This window comes from Suillus plorans, assembly GCF_016647745.1.
Source record: "Suillus plorans strain S12 chromosome Unknown HD556scaffold_27, whole genome shotgun sequence".
NCBI classification, from domain to species: Eukaryota; Fungi; Basidiomycota; class Agaricomycetes; order Boletales; family Suillaceae; genus Suillus; species Suillus plorans.
This window is the reverse complement of record NW_024537411.1, coordinates 355,640-378,966: the sequence shown is the minus strand read 5'-3', so window position 1 is coordinate 378,966 and position 23,327 is coordinate 355,640. Positions and strand designations below refer to the sequence as shown.

Here is a 23,327-nt window from a genome sequence, read left to right as displayed (position 1 = left end):
AGGCTTTGCCTTGGCTCAAGACAGCTTTGAAGAACAACAACTGCAGGTCAAAGCTAGACTCTGCGCACTGTAGTGAGTTGGGTGCGAGTGCATGGGATGGGGGTTTTAGGCTGAAGCGCTGATCCGTCACGCGTCATGGTGCAGTTTCTCGTGTTCCTACGGTCCCCATACCATCGTACGATCCTGTCAATGGTGTGGGCAAGCACGACCTAGCTGACACGGTCTGTCACCACTGCAGTGCCAACAGTTTAAAAATCAAATCAAATCACTGTCCTTATTTATAGACCCTGTGTCTGCCATAGACCCAGGGCCTATATATGGGGGCTTGCTCACGCTTAACTATCGCGTATGACCTCGAGAGTTTGTCGTGAGTCGTGAGTCGGCACTGTCGCCATGGCCAATGATCATTCCCGCGCTGTGTTTGTGTCTATTTAGTAATTCACTACCGAGCAAGGTGCTACAGTACTACTACTACTACTACTACTATTACTAAATGTAAATATTAACAGCCTCGTAGACCAAACGCTCCTCAGGCCTCATCAATGACCTAGCAGTACGCGCTCTAGGTCATCCTGGACTTTCGCTTCGCAAGTGGTCAAGGTGTTTAACAGTTTCTGTATGTACATGCATTACCTTCTCAGGCTAGCGTTTGAAGGTTTCTGTAAAATAGTCAACGTGAGTGACATTCTTATGAAGTCGTTGCCGGGCTTTTTATATGTGCTTGAGGAGAGGGTATAAGTACCAGTCCGTTGTTACTTACTTCTGAGTTCCTCTTGCACTCCCCTCTAGACTCACTATCAACTTCGACATCATGACCTCTGAGTCATGGACGTCGCTAGATTCTACTCCAGGCCGGCGCATTTTCTTTCGCCCCCTTGGAAGTTCAGAAACTGCCTTCTATTGGGCTGGAGTTTCCAGCAACACCGCAGATACCGTGATGCACGTACACCTTCGTACCGCACAAGCCAGCGATCAAGACGTTCATTCCCAATCGAATATCTTGCGTTCTTGGGTGTCTGTCAAAAAGCGCTTTCCCCTCATCGCGGCTGAAGTGGAAGAACACGAGTCTGGTCCACGCTTCATTATCCGTGAAGAAACAGTCATGAATCTTCGACCTGATGATGTCACATTCACGGAGGTCGATTCCTTTCACCATGCTGAATGTTTCGTAAACGACATTATGGATGGACCTCGGCGCCTTTCATCTCAGTTACTTACTCGTGCCTATATTTTGCGCCGAACAGATAAAAGTGACCATTTCCACGTCGTGGTTATGCTTGCCCACTGCATTACAGATGCAGCTGGCACGAGCACAGTGCTTAGGACGTTCTTTGACACGCTGTCATCTCGGATTGAACCACCGTACATTCCTCTAGGCGAGAGAGTGTACAAGTATAGGGCTTTAGAAAACAATTTGGGTTCTAGGGATCTTCCACTTGTCAAACAACGGTGGAGGCGGGCTTTGGGTTATGCAATTGACTTAGCACGGATGTCCCTATTCAAGGTCTTTAGTGTTCAGTTTGTAGTACCTCACAGGAGAGCTAAAGCATTGAAGCAGGGCGGTCACACTCTTCCCGGAGACTTCAGGGAATCCACACCTCATACTTCCGCTAAAAAACGCAACCATGTCTCAGTGTTTTCGAGAGCAGTGTCGTCAACCGTTCTCACCAATTGCCGTCGCCATGGTATTACCATAAACTCTGCGTATTATGCCCTCAGCCAAGTTGCCTTGGCACGTGTTTTATGTCGACGGTATCTCAGGGGCCAGATCTCGGAAGAAGAATGGGAGTACAGGAAGCGCCAGCCCATGTATGTCCTCGGGCCGGTGAACTTACGCCCGTATCAAGATAAGGACTGGTTTGAGACGGGTGGCTCGGGCGATGTTGGCGTCGGCGTCGGCACCGTCCGGTATGTGCTTCCCTTCATGCCTCTTGGTGACATGTCTAGCGGAGACCCTAGCAGGTTGGAACTTGTTGATGGGGCACCAAACTTCCCGGATCTCATGTCTTTCAACCGGTTTCTTCTCCGATGTGCTAATGTGAAGGCGCAAACCCAAAAGCTGCTCGGGCACCCACGGTTGGTTGATATATGTAATTCCACTGTGAGACACCATTGGACTCCTTTCGGGAGGGAAATCGCTTCGAAGTGGTTGAAGACGAGAGACAGTGTTCAGCCAGAGGACGGCGATAAAAGTATATCCGTTCAGTCTTTGAACCCGATACACACACAAGTGGGAGCTACTCTTGGCAATGTCAGTGACTCTATTGGTATATATTCAAATGAACTAAACGTTGCGATTCCAGATGGATCATATGTTGCCCACAGAATATCCTCTGCCTCCCGAGCACTACCTGTCACCGCTGCACAGCACGCCTCACGCCCATCGGGCCGGTTATGCGCCGTGGTCACCGCAGGCTGCTGCTTTCGAGGACGCCAAAACACCGCGACTCTATGTTGAGTACTGGCGTGTCCATCAACACTCAACGCCTGCCAAGCTGTATCTTGGTGCTTCAACTGCGCGCCAGCAACTGCAATATTTTGTCTCCTACGATCAGCAGGTCTTTAGCGAAAAGATTGTCGCGGAGTGGTTGAGTGAGTTGAAGGATGCGACGTTGTGGTATCTGGGCCAACCCCATAGCAATGGAACGCCTTTACAGAGCAAGTTGTAGTGCCACATTGCAATATTGCAAAAATAATACAAGAAAAGTACAGGAATAGTTGAGTAGTCGTAGAATTACAGAAAACTAGTTTGTTACATGGAACATTAGAATCTAATCGTCCTCCTCATCCTCCTCGTCCCAGTCCACACTCTCCGCTATTGCATCACCTTCGCTGTAGAGCTTGTCCAGTCCAGTCAACTTTTCAAGGAATCTGGGCTCGTTAAATGCCTTCAAGAGCATATTGAAGCCTTGTTCCTCGTAGGCCTTGAGAACCTGAGCCATGGGTGAGTATAGAGATGCGGAGAATGGGTGATGGCGCTCACTGTCTCACTGCAACCCGTGCACTTGTCGTACGCTGCACCTATGATCGGGAGGTTTCTGAACTGTGCCAAGAATCCACGCAATTGATGCGGGACAAGACCCAGAACACTGTCCGACGTGCTAGGGTCTGCAGCAGCGCCATTGGCTTGAAGAGGGGGCGGGGGTGCATGAAGCCTGCGAATGACATCAGGAACAGTGTCTTGACGTACGATAAGACCTACCCATCGGGATGTTGTAGCAAAGAGACGAGGAGTTCGACCGCCGTAGAAGCTGCGATCGAGGCAAGGCCGGGTCTTGTCACGGTACACATTTGATCCAAAGTGCGATCCGTCAAGGACTGTATGGAAAGATATGTGAGTGAATGTCGGTATGGAGAGTTGAAAGGCAATACATCAGCAGGAGCGACGATATCGTTGCAGTAATAACAACCCAGTCGATTGCCCGTCGTCGAAGACGCTCGAGCGCCATGACGCATGACAAGGTACGTGTCAAACCCAAGAGCAGCGTTAAGGACTATCTGCGCGAGGGTTCAGTACGAACAATATGCATAGGGTCTTGTGCCGTACCTTGCCCTTGGCAGCGCCCAAAACAGTGGGCAGCCAGCGGCTTTCTCTAGAATCCATTAAGAGGAATACAACATCGTGTTCGTCGAACAGCATCTCTAGATGCCTGACGTCTTTCTTCGCTTGCTCAGTGGACGCCGGAGGTATAGGGTGGCCTGGCATGGGTATCGATATATCATGGCCTGTTGCATTCTAATTTACAAGTCATCAGAGATCGCTCAAGACGAGCGATACGGGACTTACAATACCGGGGAATATTTTCGTCAAGCGCTGGGCGGCGCAAGCAGCCTTGGGTTTACCGCCGTTGAGACAATCCTCGAATTCAAACAACGGTTGGCGGACGGGATTCGAAAATGATACACGCGCGGAATCAACAAAAGTAATTGTACGGACACCCCATCCCTAGTGATGGAAATCAGTCATGACTGTGGGTTTGAATCTATCGATACAAACCATGAGAGTACGTGCAACGTAGCAGCCAAGTGTCCCTGCACCGAGAAGTAGGCATCTTGTCGATGCTACTTTATCGAGGTCTAGCGAAGGTAAAATGCGCCAGCGCATCAACTTCAAGTTCAGGTCCACAGCTTGGTCAGCGAGCCTAAAAGCCTATCAGCAGTATTTACCATGAGTCGCTGGACAACACGTACCTCTTCGGATCCATCATGGGTGCCAGATCAGCGACTCGAGCACTGAGCTTGTTGGTTGTCGGATGGCGCTCCCATCCTATAGCACTAGGTTTCGCGGTTGGATCTCCTTCTCCGATGGAGACCACTCCAAACCGGCTCCTCCATGGTTTTCCAGCAGTGGGTCTTTCGCTATCTCTCCAGCAGAGAGCTCGGACAGAAGATGTTTGCGATGGATACACCGCACGAAGGAAGGCGAGGAGGTTCCGAAGAGGCCAACCTGGGTTTTCAGGAAGAGCAGATGGATCTAAAAAGCCGATTACTCGCTGTGCAAAGGGAGTCAGCCTTGGCTCGTGAGACGGAATGCACCAATTACGTTCTCGGGAGCAACACCAGCAAAGAACTCTTCATATTGTTCTATCGACCCTACTTCGGTTATACCACCAATCTCCTTCACGAGAAAGAATGATTGAGTTGTCTTGAGGAGTGAGTCGTAGATAGATTCCAACTGAAAGTGCTTGTAAGAACGCGAAATGCTCCTCGAAGAAGGACATACCCCCTGGATCTCTTCATCCGCTGGCTTCCAGCCATTTTCTGAAATCTGCCAAGCTGGTTTGGACACGAACGCGGGGAAGGCGAACCAGTAAAAGTACTGATACTTCTTTAGATCAGCGAATGTTATTAGTAAGAACTGCGTGAGGAGAGACGTGTCTTTGGTTGTTATGATGCTGTCCCAGATCTTATTGAGACAAGTATTACCATTTGCTATCGGGCGCGTCAAGTCATGATCGCACCTTGGAAACGACGTCATTAATGAGTGCAGCCTTATCTGCAGCCTTAAAGTCCTCGATAGTATTGAAGTTCTTGAAGATGCCAGTGGTATGGACGGACATGGGTGACACCCTAGGATAGAGTCAGCATATCAGCTTCAGCGCGTGTCCGATCGCGACATACTGAGGTGCCTTCTGGTAAGCATCTTCCCCTACTGTGAGGTTACATCCAAGAGCGATATCTTGCCCTGTTTCGCGATCTCTGATTGATCGACCGACGGAATATGATCCATTCACGGTAATAGCGTCTTCTGAAAGACGAAGGACATCTATCTTCATGCGAGTGAGCTCATGCCAAAAACCTGGCTGAACAAGGGACGCAAAGGGCGCAAACTGGACGACAGGCATGTCGTCGACCCGAGTAGTGATGGTAGTTGCAATGAGGCTTGATGGTGACTGACTTGACTCTCCATGTTCACAGGGACACACACCTACAAATGGCAAGCTCGGTCCATTAACTAGTGCTAAAATAGTAAAACTTCACCGGTTAATCTCTCTCTCGGCCCATCAGAGGAAACTACAGTAACTTATCTATAGAAGAACTGACAGACTCGAGATGATTGTTATTGATACAATGTTATATGTCGAATCATCATGTACTCCTGAACAAAGTCTGAGAGCAGCGCAAACGTTCACCTTTTCGCGTTCAACGCTTGTCTTCCAGTTGATAATAAGCAGGAATAACATGAAAAGCATTGATAGCTAGAGTTAGGGGAGCGAATAACCGGTCCGTGGAAACAATCGACGCGCCCAAAGATTACTGTCCTCGGTCTTGAATTGTAAGACCGAGCAGGCACGGTAAATGCATCCACAGGACAAAGAGAAAGATCAAAACATTGCCGCCTAACCAAATCTTGTCAGTGTGCAAAGGAATCCAAGTATCATTTGTCGATCTCGTCTAGCTAGTGTCCATGGCATCACCGGTGGCGCCTACAAGCGTGATGTCTTCATTAACAATCAAATCTCTTATGTTTTCGCTCTTCCATGCCGTGGTCCCTCTTCTGAATGTGTAATGGCGTTCCTTCTCTACCCGCTCGTTGGGCTTGACAAAATTGCGAAGCATCTCCGTTTGCGTGGCGGTAATGATACATGCATCAACGTTGGACCCTGAGCCAAGGTCGTTGAAGATACCAGCTGAGACAGCGGCAGACACTAGGGCCAAAGCTTCGTTGCGCTAGATGGGACTGGGATTGAACATCGGTCACTTGTAAGAGCGGTGGAACGTACCTCCATGTTTGGCTTCCAGCTGCTTTCAAAAACAGCCATAGCTGCCAAGCTTCCGGAGCCCATGGTCACGTAAGGCAACTTATCTGTAGACCCATGTGGATGGATGGTGAAAAGGTGTGGTCCAGTAGAGTCAACTCCGCCAAGGACAAGAGCAGCTCCAACATGGCCCTGGTATCTACGCATCGCATAAATAATAAAATATTGGATACTGAACACAGTTGGGCTTACTGGAAAAGGTATTGCTTCAACATAGTCATCACAGTGACCACTCTTGGCTTTCTCCCAGTGGACAGAGCATGGAGTTCCATATTTGATGATATCGATGCGGTGGTAAACTCGGTGTCTGCAGCAGTACCTGCACCGCAGCACCGGATCGATTCTGTTATGTAGTGGATCTAGGTATGCATATTAGATTAAGCAGAATGATATTGATCTCCAAGAGCGGACCTTTTCACAGTTCTTGTCCGCAATTATTTCACCTTCTGTGGCACGCGTGTCGGCACCAAGGATAATGCCATCTTTGAAGAGACAGCCTACGATTGTGGTACCGGTGCTGGTAGCCTTTGGAAGGGGCATGCCCTTCTCCTGGAGGAAATTATTTCTATACGACTACTCAGACAATAGCTATATAAACGATATAATGTCTTGCTCACCTAACAGAGTTAGAAAAGTCGAATCCAGGGGAACTGAAGGCCGATTGTTGTGACATTGTGGAGGATAATCTTAAAGCTTGTAGACAAGCTTGCGCATTCGTGTTACGCGTCTGACCAGGACCCCTTGAACCTATTACCATATGTGAAAGTAATTGGCACCGCTGGGCAGCTCTAGCTGCGTCAGAGACTCAGAGGTTCCACATCTTGAACGTTCGAACCCTTCATCTCCCTAGTTCTTGTATCATTATCATCATTTTCAAGTCAACTATGGACGGCTGGAACAAATTTCAATCGAGTCTTTCCGGCCTAAACCTGGGGCAGTCCGCAAACAAGTTTGCAAAGGGCTTCAACTCCAGTGTTCAGGCAACCAGGGAGCGTTTAGGTCAAGTTGCCCCAGACGAAATTACGGAGTTGCCGCAAGGTAGGCCAGCTCTTTTTTAATTTGGATGCTGAATCTCAATATCTATTTCAGAGTACAAGGATTTGGAGGCTCGCGTAGACGCGTTGCGTCAGGCACACCTAGCACTTCTCAAGTTCGTGCACTTCGTTTGTGTATCAGCTCAGCCCTGATATCTCACCTCAATCAGAGTAACCAAGGCCTATGAGAATGAGTCGTATGACTACCCGACCCAAATTCAGGAGTCTATTACTGAACTCTCGACCACCATTGGCCATGGTATTACAAACTTCGCTGCTACAAACCTGAAGGGCACCAATCTTCCTACGCCCTCACCTGTTGCCCCGCAAGTTTCCCAACACAAGACTCTCCCTCATGCTCTCTGTCGCGCTGCGACTAACGCCGCCGCCGCTATGCAACGCACCCCTGCTGGTGATGAAGATAAACTCGGTAAAGCACTAACCGTGTACGCAGATGTTTTCGACAACATTGCATCAGCTCGCGTCGAGCAAGACGAATCGATTCAGGCACAATACCTGCGCCCGTGGCAGACGACGCTTTCAACGTCTATTAACGTCGCAATGAAAGCACGCCAAGCCGTTCGCGTCAGCAGACTTGAGTTGGATGCCGCTAAGCAGACGTCATTACTTTCACTAAGCTTTAGTCCTTCAAGTGCTTACACTTTTCTCGTACAGTCTGAAAACTACGAGTCCTACTAAGCAAGAGCAGGCAAGGCTTGATGTTGAGAACGCAGAGGATGACCTCGTTCAGAAGACTGAGGTTGCCATTACCCTCATGAAGACAGTTCTTGAGAATGTATGTCACAAGTATTCCCTTTTTGAACACTTTGCCTTATTGTTTGTAGCCGGAACCTCTGAAGAATCTCAATGAGCTTGTGAAAGCTCAGGTATGCGTCTTATGATAAGAAGGCCGCGAAGCTTACCCTTGGTTTGCAGCTGCTTTACTTTGCAGCAGCAGCTGAAGCTCTCTCTTCCGCACAAGGCGAAATTGAAGAGCTCAGCGTCGCCGCGGAGGGAGAATATAGGTAATATTTCCCTCCCCTGTCAATGACATCGCTCATGTCTTGTTAGGAAGTCCCGCGACCACTGAATTGCCCTTACATTAGATTCATGACATGTCGCATGTACATTCTCTTGTTAGGTAGTTTTATATTTAGCTATAGCGCTGCTGGTGTCCTTGTACGTCTCCGTATCGCAACACTATGCACAAACTGGCTTTGGACGTCATAATAGAGGTGTACTCGACTAATCAATGATTGAACTAGTCATTCGTCTGAACTTTTCCTTTTCCTGCCCCTTCTCCTGCATCATGTACTAACATAATCTTTCTACGTTATAAGTACATGCATTTCCTAACCTCGCAAACCACGAGCGCGATGTCATCTAGCATTGAATTGGAGGCCATAGGCTACAAGCTATACCTTGGTGCAAGATGAATAATGTCCAGCTGGCAGATTTCAAACTGTCATTACAGGTCCTTATAATACTTCATGTGCCGACTTCCTGATTGCTGTTACCCTGTAGTGTGCCAAGCTTATCACACAGTACTGTCCACGCTTCGTTGCTGTCTCCCGGTGTCAATCTCGAGCTTTCTACATATGTATGGTACTCCCAGCTGGAATTCACCAGAGGACAAAGATGCGCCTCCACAATAAGGGTCGTCCATCACTCACATGGATCGGCAGCAAATCGAAAATACGGTAAGTACTTCGACGTCGTCCCATCACCATCGAATAAAAACGGCAACACAACAATAAATCCATTGAAGAATCATTCTACAACGGCGGTGTATGAATTAGTCCCAGTTATACAATACAATTCATGAATGTCAGATGGAGCAAATGACGCCTTCTCTCGTGTCTAATATCCCGATGGTCGTGTGCTCGACTTGGATGTATCGTAAGCACGAATGAGTTTTGCCTGATCTTGACGACCGTTCTCTGTCTGACTGAATGCAAATCCGCGGTTCCGGCGCATGCGCTGGACGGCGCGGACTTTTTTGATCGCTTTTTGGAATCTGACATGATAAGGGGTTAGCATCAACCAGCATATGCTATTTGAAGTGACACGCACTGTTCTTGACGCGGGCGGTAGTCGGGAATGTTGTACTTTTGGAGCTCTTGAGCGATATGATATGGAAGAGGAATATATGTTCGTCGGTAGCTATATGAAAGGCGTCAAATAGTTACATCGCTCAAGCGGGTGTGGACGTACTATTTCCAAATAAAGTCGCGGCTCAGGCAGACGACAGGAACAAGGATGAGGACAAAATAAAACACAGCATCAGTCCATAGACGAGGCACAAGTCCATAGTATTCGGTAGAGAATCCAATGGCAGGAGCAACAACGGCGTATAAAGGAAGGAAGAGCATAGTGAAAACAAACGACCCAGGAATCGCTGAGGAAAAGATGTCGGTTGGATGATTGTTCATAGAGGAATATTTGCGCTCACCAGCAACAGTGTATTTTGTCCACAAACTAGAGTACGCATTAGTATACGAGGGTAAGACAAGAATAGGGACACGCACTCAGAAACCAAAGCGGCTTTGCCAAGGACAGTGAGGAGAACAGCCAGGTAAAGCATGGCACCCCAAAACCAATGCCCAGAGTCCAAACCCGTCGCTTGCTTCAAATCTCCCCAAAACAAAATCACAGTGAATGTGAACAAAATCTAGAAACGCCATCATCATCATCACTATCACTGAATTCTTTGTCGCTTTGGAATGAGACTCACGAGACTGTGATAGAGCGCATTGCCTACCCAGAGCCAGAATGCTGTCTTGGTAAAGAAGACGTTCTTCTGCCCGAGTACATATAGTTGTGGGTATCGGTCTAGAATTCGTGCAGATACGAACTGATCAAACACGCCGATGACGAGAGGGGGAAGAACGGTAAAGATGACGTTATAAAATGATATCGTCCATGATTCGTAGGCAATCTGCCCCGAGAAGTTATTGAAGAAGGAATACTACAAGGTGATATTAGCTAGACATTTGTGAGTGAGCGGGCGGATGCGTACCCAAAACTGCGTCATGTAAAGCGTAATGTTCTTGTAAAACGAGTCTGGTCCTCAGTGATGAACATGCGTAAAACGGAGATAAACAAATATACGTACAAAGGATGAGTTTCGACAGTCTCTGATAACTCCACGCGCCATGAACCAGCAATAACTTCTTGAGAAATCTAAACTGTGAAATTGCCACATCCGCAGATCGCGCAGCTTGTAGACCCTATACAGATCGCTTTGAATACAAATGCAATGTCGCACACTAATGATCACGTACCTCGACTCCAGAGATCCCCACGCCCACATGCGCTGCCTGGATCATGCTCACGTCATTTGCACCGTCACCGATTGCCAAGAGGATGCTCTTCTGGTTCTTCTTGACAAGTTTGACGACAAGAGCTTTTTGAAGCGGAGATACTCTGCAACAGATGACTGCGCGGCACATGAGCGCGAGCTCCAAAAACGACTTGGAAAGCTCTTTCTCAAGTGCGAAACCAAGGCTTTTGCCGTCTACAAAGGAAGGGCTTCAGAGGGTATGAAATGATTTCGTGCGCGCGCTGACCTATGACCAAAGCCAGATCTTCGAGCTCCCCCGTACTCCGCTGATTTTTGATCGCTGAAAGTCGTTTCTGGATAAAATCCGCAGTGTCACGCGAGTTGTCTTCGTTCACAATGACCTGTAGAGGTAGAATATTAGCACTAGAATATCTTCGCCGCATGCCCAACCTACCAAGTTCATAGACTCTGAGATCAACCGACAAGACATGCCGATATTGATCGCTGTCTCTTGTCTGTCACCCGTAAGCACCCAGATCTACGTACCATATCAGCATCGTAGACATAGACATCATGATGAAATGTCTGACAAACGCACCTTGATCCCGGCCATTTGTAACGTATGTATCGTATCTGGTACGCCGTCCTGGAGCTTATCCTCGATAGCTGTTGCCCCGAGCAAAAACATATTCTTCTCGATCAACTCCGCCGCACTGTCGAGGGCATCTGCGCGGCCGTTGATCGTTGCAGCTGCTTGCTCGTATATGGAGGCCCACTGCCGGTATTCGGCCTCTGGGACGTCGCGGTATGCGATGCAAAGAGTGCGTAGGCCTTCGGTCGCGTAGTCCTGTGATTTGATTGGGTGAGCACAATGAACGTTGGTAACACTGAAGGGGGAAGCAACAAACTTCAAGATGAATAAGCGTTTTCTCAGTGTACTGTTGCGCCTTGGCAAGACGCTCGAGGATGACGGTGTCTGCACCCTTGCAGAAAAGCTTGATTGAACCGCTGGGCGTGCGCACAATCGTCGACATACGTTTGCGCGTCGAGTTGAACTCGCATACGTTGAGAATCTCGTACTCGGCAGGAGCGTTGTTGATTGAAAGAAAGACAGAACGGGGTTTGCGAGTCTGTGGAAGGGTGAGTAAGCAGCGTGATTAAAGGGATGGAGGGGTGTAGAGAAGGGGTTAGAAGAAATGTGTAAAACAGTATTTAACAAGGAATGAGCGACCCACATGGAACTGATACCCCATCATCTCCGCCCCTGCCACTAACGCCGCCTCATCCGGACTACTGGCCTGATAATGCATCTTCCCATCTCTCACCTCCGGTATCACCGTATGGCACACCGCCAATAACACCATGAATTCTCTGGCCACATCTCGCTCTCTGCTCTCAATCGCCTCCGTACCGACTGGCTTCCCTGCGTCCTCGTGCAATAGCCCCCGCAGCTCCTCAAACGTTCTTGTACCCTCCCCCTCCTCCCCACCCTCCTCCGCCACGTCCGCATACGGAATCCCTGCAACTGAGCATTTCTTAAACTCCATCTCGTTCCTCGTTAGCGTTCCCGTTTTATCGCTAAACACAAATTCGATCTGTCCGAGCTCTTCAACCAGCGAGCTTGTGCGGCAGAGCGCAGGCGTGTCGGAGGGCGCGTAGTACATGTCCAGATCGGCGTTGATGAGCTGGGCCTGTTGGAATTTGACGACTTCCATGGTAACGATGAGTGAAATGGGGATGAGGTTGTTGTAGAGGATGATAAAGGTGAGAATGTCTGGAGAGATTGAATGAGTAAGGGAGAGTAGGTAGAAAAAATAAATATGCTTGACCTTCGATGAATGCTTTTGCTGATCAAACGCGATCAGTCGGCGACCAGGGTAATCTTCTCGGAAAGAGGTACTCACCTTTCCCGGTGAATGTGCTTGGCTCTGCTAAATACCATTGCTGGCCGGACAAGAACCACTACAAAAGGTCCGTCAGCCCCTATCTCTGATGAAGTTGATAGAACAAACACACTGTGTTGATGCTGGCGCCAATCGTACTCCCGAGTGAAAGGGCAAGGAGGAAGACGAAGAGGAAGATGATATGAGTGTTGACCTGGCGCTCGACTGCCGTACGTTTGATTGGCGCTGCGCTGTACCCGAGTTTAGCATTGCAGAACATCACAAAAAATTTCTGCGAACTAAAGCTCGAACAAGGTTGAACCGCTTACGTTGCATTTCGCATGAGCTTCGTCTCATGACCTGTGAACACTACGATCCCATATACCCACGGTGTATTCCTCAACTGTGCGCCCCTCAACAATAACTGATCAGGGCCCAACGATACAGTCTTCGGTACATTCATATCGCTCAACAGTTCCAATGTTCCCTCATATGTGTACAATGAGTTATTTGGCTGTTCTGACCGCAATGTACCATGCAAAGCGCCTGCAAGGGATGGGGAGGTGAGCGAGTAGGTTTGTGGGGAAGCTTGTTTGATTTTGAGGTTGGTCTCGCTGGAGAGCGCATGTCAGGGAAAGAAGGAAAATATAAGGAGGAACGCACCCGTCAAGATTAGAAGTCTCTATGTAACATAATCCCTCGGGCTCACTCGAGGATATGAGTACCAGGTCGGCTGGCATAAATTGATCTGACTCCACACGCACGATGTCGCCTACACGTAGGTCTTTCCATTTCCGTGCGGCGAAAGTGTTTCCGGAGAGGGCCTTACCAAGTCGTGCGTTGAGCTCGGAGTCAGATTGGTGTCGTTTCTGAGGTGAGGTGAGAACGGGTCAATGATTGGAGGAATAACGTACAAGGTCTTCCTGAACTTCTTTGAATGCGGAAGCGAGGAGGACCACGGCCAAGGGCGCGATGGTAGTATACTGGTTCGTGGGGGATACACCTGGAATCTGTTGAATGCATGCTGTGAACAAAAAGAATAAATTGGCGTATTTCGAGAATTGTTCTACGAGAATGCATCAGTTGGTGTTTCGTGGTGTACGGGATACCAGACGGGACAGACCAGTAAGAAACTTGGGAAGAAATGAGACCATGTTGTACTTGCTCGTTGAAACAAAGTTTGAGCAATAGTCGACATTCATAAGTGCGTTATTGAGGGTGATTACACGCTCGGCAGTGAGTTCCTTGTCCCTCTGCCAGGGCCATTTCCACTTTCTGCGTCGCTTGAGCGGACGCATGGGTATTGAGGGCTCTGCCGGGAAGGAAGGGGCAGGTGAGAACGCGGGGGATAGAGAGTCATCGTCAAATGCCCAGCCTTGCGGTTGTCCGTTAGGTGTCGTTGCAAGAGAGGTAGAAGATGTTCTTATGCCAGCTGGGGGTGCAGCTGATCGAGCGAGAGGAAGACCGCTCTCCTGGGACTGCATTGGTCTTTGAGCAGAGTACATAGTAAAGTTAGAATGAGAAGCGTCGTCGTCATCGTCGTCAAAGAAGGGATCCATAAGATTTGGTTGTGGAGGATAACCAGACGGTGTAATAGTATTAGTAGTAAAATCTGAATGGATGTATGGGTTGTTGGAGTCTCGCTGCCTGTATCCGGACGCTGCTGGATTGGCGGTATTAACCAACGCTGAAAACGATTCGTCGCTATTCATTGTAGAACGGAGAGGTGTAAGTTTAATCCTAACCGCAGTCATACCAACCCGTCCAACCCGTCCAAATACGACTAAACTAACAAGTTTTCCAAGGCGATATAGTGTAGTGGTTATCACTCGGGATTTTGATATATAAATCTTCCCGAAACCCAGGTTCGAACCCTGGTATCGCCTATTCTTTTTTTCCTTACTAGGGATAAATTGTTAGTCCTCGCATGTCTTCTGTTCTTCAACGTTGTCAACCTTGACCAGGGGCCTCCACCATCCGTCCTCTTGCATCCATTCTCACTCTTTTACATCGCCTTCCCCCGCATGTGGGGGTTCTTCCGTGCATCTTTGGGTTCCCATCCGCGTCCTGCGTCCTTCCTGTGCTGTTGGGTGGTTCTGTGTCCCCTTGATCTCTCAGCACAACCCCAGGCCTCAGTCATCGGGTCAGATGTCCCATCTCCCTCTCACTTAGCCTAGGGACTTCCTGTATATCTAGAGACTTACTGAAACACCACCCAAAATCAGCAGGTGCCTTCTAAATATATTAGCATTCTCTTTGGTACACTAGCTCCCATGCCCACAGATGTGCAGGACGAGTTACCTACGAGACTATCGCACTGAACCCCCCGAATATTTGCAATGTTTTACCATGGACGATGGTGCATATGAATCTCTGAACTGACAACAGCCGAGGTTAGGACAGCCTCGAAGAAAGACCGGACACAAAGTCGGTCCCCACACCCAAAGGACGCAGAACCAGTGTTCATGCTCCTTAGACGGGCAATCTCGATGGCTAGAAGGAAGAGGCTCATTCTCGCCTGCCATAGTCGGATCCCCAGTTTAGGTGTGACGAGCTTAGAAATCGTCCATTTCCGAAGGATATTAAAGGCACTGATACAACTGCGGATGCTAGACGGTAGGAGACGGTAGATAGTATCCTGAGAAAGCTCGGATATCAGCAAAGATGGCTGAATGTTGAACGTCCGTCAGGTGGAAATACATGGACTGTATGTCAACATCATCTGTCGACAGAACTTCCTGAATTGAAAACCAGCCGGTACGGTCTGCGCTTTGCACCTCTAACAGATCAATGGTGATGAAAAGGTCCTGAAAGGGAAATGAGCAACCATATTGGAAGTTAGTAAGGGGAGGACTGACCTCCTCGCTTATATTACTCGATGCCACAGAACTCATAGCATTCAAATTCTCGACGAGCTCATCAGCACTAATCGCATCAAGGTCCGGTAGTTGATTACCAAAGGATCGCACCCGAGGTGTCTGTCGATTTTAGCGGTTGGATATCACCTAGGAAGACAGAAGGAGGGCGTTGAGTCTGTGTTGTGAATGCCGTGTGCGTTATTTGACGAGTGCTGTCAAGAGTCATCAGGGAAACGTAATTCATTACAGAGTGCTACAGAGCGCTCTGTAGCATTCTGTAGCACAATCCCACCCGCTGATGGTGTCCCAAGCTTGGCTGACGTCATTCTCAACCGTAGTCGGAGCATCGAAGGAAGAGCGATCGAATGGATTGTTCCAGGAAAGACCGCACAGCTTCAAACAGCTGAACATTATCGAGACAGTCCTGGGCTCCTCCAGACGTTATCCAGCCCTTGATCGCCTCGAGCACTTCCGAACAAAATTGTATTACGTGGAGATAACTGTTTGCAGAAGGCTGGCTGGAGGGTCGACTGCTTAAAAAGTGTTTACCAAGTAGCCATAGAATGTATCAATTAGGCCATCTCAAACGCAGAAAAGAGACTACCATACCTCAAAAAAGACGATAGGCGTCACAAAACTCCGGAATATGCCACCATACTCGCGCAAACTCAGCCAGATGTAGGACACGAGCTGGCGCTGGGCTCGTATTGAGCTATTTTACAGTACACGTCAAATACCCATCACATGCTAATCACTTCCCGATGTTATCCGACGCTAACCCGCCAACCCGACGTTTAGGCCGCATCGGACCCGATGTTTTCCCGCGCACTTGTCCTATCCGTGTCCTGTCCTGTCTTGCTAGCCCCACTAGGTGTGTAATTCATTATTTCGCACATTACTCACGTTGTAGCAAGCGCTATTACATGTTTTCCCATAGTCCGCAGCGCCTCATGTTTATTTACATGTACTTCGGATCCGAAATACTCCGCCGCTACCTTCGCCTATGGGTTCCGCATTTCTACGTACTTACATATATATTGGACTGACCTCGAGCATTATTCATTATCCAAGTAGAGGGGAGCAGTTCCCCGACGCTTAGTGGTCAAACCCGATATTTCGTAGTTCTTAGTTGATATTGTGAATATCATCGCTCTTTCATTATCCGTATCAGTCATTGTTATTATTGCGCACACCGCTCGCTCTTCCGACGCTCGCTATAGCGTTACTATTAGTTTCCGAAAGACCCGAATCCGAACCCGATAACCCGAAACCCCGAAAACATCGGACCCGACGCTTTTGCATCGGACATCGTAATTATACCTTCGGACATTGTTTCCCGCACTCGGACTATTGACCACACATCACTCACTTACCCCCAAGACTATTCCCAGATCGCAGACCCCTGGGTCGAATGCACTTGTCAGGCAAGTATAGCAGACTAGGCAGTGCAAAGACCTCAACACAGATATATCAGTTTGGAGCCATCTTCGTATAGCCCCACTCAGTATAGTTGTTTCTACACCGATCAACGACAAGGTCCCTGGTTTTGCCGTCTCTTAGAGATGTCTCACCATTATCCTCAGCCACAGCTATTGAAACGCCCTGAAGGCCGTGCACGAGGACATTGATTAGGCGATCCAAAGTTCCAGCTTGCACAATGACGCGAATAGGCCTCTTTGACGATACTTCTGTCACCATAGCATTCGGTCGACAAGATGTAGAGGGCAACAAGCTTCGATGCGCAACGCTGCTCTTCCGCTCGAGACCCTGAGACAATCCAGGCTTTACACGGATAGAAGGTGAACACGTCGTACATTTGGCGAGATTGCACCCCTCGACTATAGAACTCGAAGGTCTGGATGGCGGATGAGAAGGAGACCGAGATGAGGACAGCGGATCTAGGTTGCTGCGAGCAACGAGAAGCTCTCCGTCATAAACAGGAATGGCAGTCTCCCGAATGTCGACGTCACCGATGTTGAATAGCTTACCTTCACTGGAAGAGGAGGGACGATCTCAGTATGGAAGAGTTCCTTGATGGCAGCGCTACGGTTGCCGGGCACTTTGTAGAAGTATAACTTCGGCCCTTTAAGCTCTGCCTTGGCCGCCTTCCATCCTTTCGACAGCATCAGATTCATAGCAGTACTGTATGACCGATACTGCACATAGATCGATGGCGCGGTATCTCCCATGCGGTTGATAAAACCAACGTTATAGACAATCTGAGACGTAAGACGTGAATCGCGACTGTCATGTGCATCAGGTTTGAGCATGGTAGGTGCAAGTAATGGTGAAGACGACGACGTTGTGTTTTGGCCACTGAGAGGGGTTGGGTTGGGTAACGGATGTTTACTGGAAGAAGGACTCGCAAGACTGAAGGAAAAGACACCACGCATGCCACTGGGGCCATTCCGATCATTATCTTTTTCCTTTGTTGATTCGGCGTCTCACTTGGACCCTGATCCCTTCCTTTGGGGGCTTGTTGGCGCAAAGCCTAGCTTAGAAGGTAATCGAGGTGCAAATGACGTGTTGCGAGAATGGACAGGGGGTGGGTCCTCCGATGGAGGGGAACAGAACGTGTCTGAAGTGGGTGAGGAGACGGAGATGGAAATGCCAGGGTCAGGAGAGGCGAACCCACACTCAGGAGGCGAAGATGAAAGAGGGCTATTGGTAGCAATAGTCAGGAATATGTGCTTCATGGGACTTCCAGGACCAGAGCCCGTAGAAGTGGGATGCAAGGTTGCACTGCTATTACTTCTATTCCTGTATTCTTCCACTTTATGTTGAAAAGATATGTCTGCAGAGGAAAAGGAGGACGTCGAGAAGCTTCCAAGATCATCTGCGGATTTTGACCAAGTTTTACGGGATATGCTGCGAAGATTGCCAAGACTTCCGTTGGTATCAGGAGAAGATAGTTGTGAAGTGGGAAAGGGGTGTTGTAAATCGAAGGACTTCTTAGACGAAAGATCTAGAACCGACCTACTAGAAGCGCATTGAGTTATCAGTACGTGTTGAGAGAATCGACACGTACGCATGCTACCTACCCCGGAGGATTAACCTCTGGGGGTTCATTTCCTCTTTCATATATCTTGTCGCTTCTCCACCTTCGACACCATATGTTACCCGCGCTTCTTCCGTCTCGCAGCCTTCTTGCACACTCATACTTAAACTTTTGCTTGCTCGCATTCACACCTCAGCGTTGTCTATCATCCACTGAGGTATGTTGACTAGTTTACTCGTTCTCACTCTTGCTGACTCGTACACTAGACTTAGTTGTCTAGGTAAACATAATATCATTTAGCGTTGTCTATCATCCGCTGAGACTTAGTCGTCTAGGCTCCTTTAGGTTATGAGCCCTGAGCTCTAAACAAGCTCGGAACCAGGAGACCCACGACTTTTTCCCTTCGAAATCTCATATGCTCCCCACTGCGGGTCAAATTTTAAAAAAAACCTTAATATTCCGAGTAACTCGTCATCTCTTCGATATGGGAAAATACGATTACATTACGGAACTGACTGGTGCAGATGAATATCCCACTTGGCGACGCGCAGTTACTCTGGCCCTGCAAGGTGATGGTCTCTGGAACCATTGCAGTGCAGGGACTGACCCTAATAACTTCGCCGAATTCGCCTCCGTCATGCCTACACCGGCTGTCGCTGGAACTGTCTCTGCTACCGAAAAACAAAGCATGATTGACTGGATTAAGGAGGACGCGCAAGCTAAGGGTATCATTTGCAGGAAGCTTTCTGCAGTCGTCCAAGGCCTCTTGAGTAAAACCTGGACTGCAAGAGATCAGTGGAACACTCTCGCTACTCACTTCGGACGCCTGGATGTCACATCCCAATTCGAACTTCGTGCACAACTCTTCGCTGAAAACTTAAAGATCCAGATGATGCACCCCGTTACATCAGTGTATTTGAGAACGCGAGGTGTCGCTTTGCAGAGATGGCCATACTTGTCACCAACGATGAAATGGTATTCCTCTTGCTTCATGGACTCCCTCTCTCTCCAGAATGGCTTATATTCAAACGTATGACCATGAATCTCTACAGTACTCCTCCTCCCGCGTCCTCCTCCTCTACACCCGCTACATCCAGAATGACATTTGCTACCATCGTGACCTCTCTCTCTGAAGAAGCCAACAGGCTTCGTGGAGAAATGAAGCTCAATGGTCCCGGGTCCGAGTATGCGAACGCCACGTCCTTCAGACCTCAGGAGGGGAAGACGAACCCAAAAACGGGGATACAGATTCATAAGTATAACCCCAAGGGGGTGAGCTGTGATAATCCCGTTTGCTCTGGACTTCTGCGCTCTCTCACTCATGATCGAGAGCACTGCTTTCAACCAGGAGGCGGCATGGAAGGTCAAGGGGGAATTCGAAACAGAGACCGGGACAGAGACAGGAAGCCTAGTAAAAAGTCAGATATCGCTGCTGCCACTAACAGTAACGACACTCCTGCGCCCACCACTCCATCTTCCTTGGCCACTAGCACTGTCGCAAACGAGTATAAGAACCTGGCATGCGCCATAATAGAGGAACTCCCACTCGAATTTGAGTCCGACACCCCATCATTCGATGACATTGCATGCATCGCGCAACAGCAGCTCTCGACAATCTTGGATTCGGGAACAACCTCCAACTTGATCATGGACCGAAGCTACTTCTGGACATATTCAGAGAGTGAACATGTTACAGTGAAAATGGCTAACCATGGACGCCTCCCAACCTCTGGACGAGGCAACTGCATTGCAGACCTTATGCTTGGCAGCTGCACATTCCGGGTCACGTTCACCGACTGTCTACATGCTCCGGGTGCCATGATCAACCTCCTCTCTGTTGGGCATATGCTCAAAAAGAAATGGTCATGCAACTTCGAGCACTCACCAGCGCGATGTCAACTCAAATACCATGGAGAGGTGTTGGGCGAGATTCCAATGACTGGAAACCTCTTCTTCGTCGACCTTAAGTTCGTCCGACCCACTGAGCAGCAATCCCAACGCGATATTCCCCGCGAGCTTTCTGCCTTCGTCCGCACACCGCTGTCCTGGAACCTGTGGCATGCCCGCATGGGACATCCTGGTGGTGACGCCATCAAACGGATTGCATCTGCCTCCACCGGCATCAAAGTCGAATCGTCGGATCCCCTTCACAGGTGCGAGTCTTGCATCATTGCAAAGCACCCGCGCAAGCCGTACCCGCCTTCCGTGACACCACGCGCCTCCCACATGGTCGACCTCGTTCATTCTGACCTCTGCGGCCCCTTTCCCATCTCAACACCTCATGGAAAACTCCACTTCATCCTCTTCCTCAATGACTATTCCAACCTGCTCAATCTTCAGCTTCTGGCAACGAAGGATCAGGCTCTGGATGCATGGCGCATCATAAAGGCTCATTGGGAAAATCATTCAGGACGTACCGTTAAGGTATTCCGATCTGATAATGGCGGGGAGTTCATCAGTAAGGCATTCACTGAGACTCTCTTGGCAGCAGGCATCGAACGTCAGCTATCTGCGCCCTACGCACATCAGCAGAATGGTAGAGCAGAGCACACTATCCGCACCATTGAGGGACGTCTCTTCGCGATGTTGGAATTGGCTGGTCTACCTGCGAATCTATGGGGTGAGGCAGCCTTAACAGCGTGCTACCTTTGGAATCGGAGTACTTCCGTCACTCTCCCTCTTGGTGTCACACCCTTCGAGGTCGTTAATGGCCGAAAGCCTGACCTTTCGCACATCCAGGTGTTCGGGTCTCATTGTTTCGCGCGCATACCCTCAGAACTTCAGGTCAAGTTGGGACCACATTCCCGCAAAGCTGTTTTCCTTGGATATCCTGAGGGAACCAAAGGATACCGCTTGAGAGATCAGGCATCTGGTACTTTCTTTGTCGCACGTGACGTCATTTTTGATGAACGTCTCATGGACCACGCGTCCGATTCAGACTCAGATGATGCAGACGATGCACCTGCTGCTGGCGCCCCACCTGCTGCTCCCACTCCAACAATTCTCTCCCCTCGAACGACTCTCAGCCATCTCACTCCTCCTGCACCAGCTCTTCCCGACCCTGTGCGCCGTTCTGCCCGGACGAAAATGCCCACTGCTGCTGGTAGCGCGTGGGCTGCTGACATGGCCAAGACTAAAGCTCGTCTTCAGGCCCTACGTGAGTCTCGTGCAGCTTGTATTCACGCTGACGCTGTTCCGTTGGGTGAGGGGGTGACCGAGGCTGAGAAAGATGGTGAAGAAGATGGGGAAGAGAACCTCGAGGAGATAGAGCCTAACATGGACGTCCCAGAGGTCTACGCCAACATCAGTATCCGCAGCGACAGAAAACGAAACCCCAACAATCCCAACTACGATATGAAAATCCCACCAGCCACTTACGACGAGGCCATGCTACGCACCGATCAAAACGAATGGCTCGTTGCCATGAAAAAGGAACTCGGAATCATGGACGACATGCACGTTTACCGACTTGCTCCTCTTCCAGAAGGGCGTAAAGCAATCGGGAACCGTTGGGTCCTTGAATTCAAGGAGGACAACAAGGGTGGATCAGCTTACAAGGTGCGCCTTGTCGCACAAGGATTTTCGCAAATACCTGGCATGGACTATGGGGCGACTTTCGCACCAGTACTGAAGACAGCATCCCTACGTCTCATCGCAGCCTTCGCTTGCAAAAATGACTGGGAACTGCATTCGTTTGACGCCACACAAGCCTTCCTCTGGGGAGTGTTGAAAGAGGAGATCTACATGTGGCAACCCAAGGGGTTTGAGGAAGGGGACTGGCAGGTGATGGTATGGCGGATGCTTCGTACAATCTACGGATTGAAGCAATCCGCAATGGAATGGTACGAGCAGGTTAGGGAGGTCATGACCAAGTTGGGCTTCACTCGCTGTCCCGTTGATTATGCCGTATTCCTCTTTGACAGCAGCGCTTCCGGGACACGCATAATCTGCATCATCGGGTTTCACGTCGACGATGGGATGGGGACTTCAAATTCACCGGCATTCCTTGCCTGGGTCAAGCAGAAGATCCATCAGCGTTTCGGCATCAAGGACATGGGGCCAATCACCAAATTCATTGGGATCCAATTCGAACGGAACCGCAGCAGCCACCAATTATGGATGCATCAAGGTGAATACATTACCTACCTTCTCGACGAGTATCACCTCCTCGACTGCAATCCTGTTCGCCTTCCACTCGATTCCCATCATCCTTTCGGCAAGCCTGATGACGTCCATGACACCATCCCCAATCTCCCTACTCTATTTCGCAAACTCATTGGTGAATTGCTCTACCTCGCTATATGCACGCGCCCAGACATCTCATATGCCGTGAACTCACTTGCTCAGCACAATTCCAAACCGCACCCATCACACTACGCAGCAGCGAAGCGACTGCTACGCTATCTCTCCGGCACTATTAACCTTCGTCTGCACTACGGGGGTGCAAATGTGGATGATGGCCTTCACGCATACTGCGACGCAGACTGGGCCAGCTGCCCAGCTGATCGTCTGTCAATCTCGGGCTACGTTTGGTTCTATGCAGGCGGCATCATCGCCCATGTATCTAAAAAGCAGACGACTCACGCCCTTTCCTCCACGGAAGCCGAATACATGGCTGTCACTCACGTCATTCAGGAAGGCCTTTGGATCAAGTCGCTCATTATCTCACTCCACATCCATCTTCCTTTCCCTATTGCGATCTACATGGACAATACCGGCGCAATTTCACTGTCTACCGAGGCCCGTAATAACATTCGCTCTAAGCACATTGATGTGTGCTACCACTTCATACGCGAACACATCGAGCGCGGAATGTTCCTCCTCAAGTGGCTTCCTTCTCACAAAAACACCGCAGACATCTTCACCAAGGCGCTCCCCCGTCCTCTCTTCGAAAAACATTTGCCCGGCCTCCAACTCGTGTCTCGGTGAGGGGGTGTGTTGAGAGAATCAATACGTACACATGCTACCTACCCCGGAGGATTAACCTCCGGGGGTTCATTTCCTCTTTCGT

The 23,327-nt window shown here is 49.4% G+C and overlaps 8 protein-coding genes and 1 non-coding gene across 9 annotated transcripts; 3 read left to right on the top strand and 6 right to left on the bottom strand.

Annotated features, from left to right (window-relative positions):
* The first annotated feature begins 476 nt into the window (after positions 1 to 476).
* On the top strand, positions 477 to 2,845 carry HD556DRAFT_445525 (uncharacterized protein). The gene is made up of 3 exons (XM_041310623.1): positions 477 to 1,504; positions 1,559 to 2,251; positions 2,304 to 2,845. The coding sequence occupies exons 1-3, from the start codon at positions 812 to 814 to the stop codon at positions 2,667 to 2,669; spliced, it is 1,752 nt and encodes a 583-aa protein (XP_041160439.1). The 5' UTR covers positions 477 to 811; the 3' UTR covers positions 2,670 to 2,845.
* Positions 2,732 to 5,419, bottom strand: HD556DRAFT_1371621 (uncharacterized protein). Its single transcript, XM_041302959.1, has 12 exons — positions 5,122 to 5,419; positions 4,962 to 5,070; positions 4,724 to 4,906; positions 4,544 to 4,675; positions 4,192 to 4,493; positions 3,998 to 4,142; positions 3,788 to 3,946; positions 3,548 to 3,736; positions 3,373 to 3,498; positions 3,203 to 3,318; positions 2,984 to 3,155; positions 2,732 to 2,933 (listed from the first exon to the last, which is right to left on the bottom strand). Exons 1-12 carry the CDS (start codon positions 5,343 to 5,345, stop codon positions 2,772 to 2,774), a joined length of 2,019 nt encoding a protein of 672 aa, XP_041160438.1. The 5' UTR covers positions 5,346 to 5,419; the 3' UTR covers positions 2,732 to 2,771.
* HD556DRAFT_1371617 (nucleophile aminohydrolase) lies at positions 5,420 to 6,957 on the bottom strand. The gene is made up of 5 exons (XM_041302958.1): positions 6,878 to 6,957; positions 6,672 to 6,825; positions 6,453 to 6,619; positions 6,225 to 6,399; positions 5,420 to 6,171 (listed from the first exon to the last, which is right to left on the bottom strand). The coding sequence occupies exons 1-5, from the start codon at positions 6,931 to 6,933 to the stop codon at positions 5,896 to 5,898; spliced, it is 828 nt and encodes a 275-aa protein (XP_041160437.1). The 5' UTR covers positions 6,934 to 6,957; the 3' UTR covers positions 5,420 to 5,895.
* Positions 6,958 to 7,058: 101 nt separating this feature from the next.
* On the top strand, positions 7,059 to 8,711 carry HD556DRAFT_1371615 (BAR domain-containing family protein). Its single transcript, XM_041302957.1, has 7 exons — positions 7,059 to 7,298; positions 7,350 to 7,410; positions 7,465 to 7,914; positions 7,970 to 8,090; positions 8,140 to 8,181; positions 8,231 to 8,319; positions 8,366 to 8,711. Exons 1-7 carry the CDS (start codon positions 7,145 to 7,147, stop codon positions 8,382 to 8,384), a joined length of 936 nt encoding a protein of 311 aa, XP_041160436.1. The 5' UTR covers positions 7,059 to 7,144; the 3' UTR covers positions 8,385 to 8,711.
* Positions 8,712 to 9,029: 318 nt separating this feature from the next.
* HD556DRAFT_1527269 (Ca-transporting ATPase) lies at positions 9,030 to 14,175 on the bottom strand (the record flags this gene model as incomplete). Its single annotated transcript, XM_041309341.1, has 20 exons — positions 9,030 to 9,311; positions 9,368 to 9,457; positions 9,509 to 9,772; positions 9,823 to 9,965; positions 10,029 to 10,262; positions 10,314 to 10,357; positions 10,410 to 10,524; positions 10,579 to 10,811; positions 10,864 to 10,978; positions 11,032 to 11,115; positions 11,176 to 11,424; positions 11,486 to 11,707; positions 11,813 to 12,351; positions 12,407 to 12,424; positions 12,482 to 12,539; positions 12,594 to 12,711; positions 12,790 to 13,074; positions 13,124 to 13,329; positions 13,375 to 13,526; positions 13,584 to 14,175. The coding sequence occupies 20 exons, from the start codon at positions 14,170 to 14,172 to the stop codon at positions 9,155 to 9,157; spliced, it is 3,915 nt and encodes a 1,304-aa protein (XP_041160435.1). The 3' UTR covers positions 9,030 to 9,154.
* An 89-nt stretch (positions 14,176 to 14,264) lies between these two features.
* Positions 14,265 to 14,346, top strand: HD556DRAFT_t66. The gene has a single exon. It is a non-coding gene; the product is annotated as a tRNA-Gln (tRNA).
* A 458-nt stretch (positions 14,347 to 14,804) lies between these two features.
* Positions 14,805 to 15,059, bottom strand: HD556DRAFT_1237179 (uncharacterized protein; the record flags this gene model as incomplete). The annotated part of the gene is made up of 1 exon (XM_041297880.1): positions 14,805 to 15,059. A coding segment is annotated over one exon (255 nt), but the record flags the coding sequence as incomplete, so codon positions are not given.
* Positions 15,060 to 15,069: 10 nt separating this feature from the next.
* On the bottom strand, positions 15,070 to 15,544 carry HD556DRAFT_1443157 (uncharacterized protein; the record flags this gene model as incomplete). Its single annotated transcript, XM_041306563.1, has 3 exons — positions 15,070 to 15,267; positions 15,319 to 15,385; positions 15,417 to 15,544. 3 exons carry the CDS (start codon positions 15,542 to 15,544, stop codon positions 15,070 to 15,072), a joined length of 393 nt encoding a protein of 130 aa, XP_041160433.1.
* A 1,244-nt stretch (positions 15,545 to 16,788) lies between these two features.
* On the bottom strand, positions 16,789 to 18,477 carry HD556DRAFT_1476033 (uncharacterized protein; the record flags this gene model as incomplete). The annotated part of the gene is made up of 4 exons (XM_041308529.1): positions 16,789 to 17,268; positions 17,307 to 17,715; positions 17,767 to 18,283; positions 18,360 to 18,477. 4 exons carry the CDS (start codon positions 18,475 to 18,477, stop codon positions 16,789 to 16,791), a joined length of 1,524 nt encoding a protein of 507 aa, XP_041160432.1.
* Between the last annotated feature and the right edge of the window lie 4,850 nt (positions 18,478 to 23,327).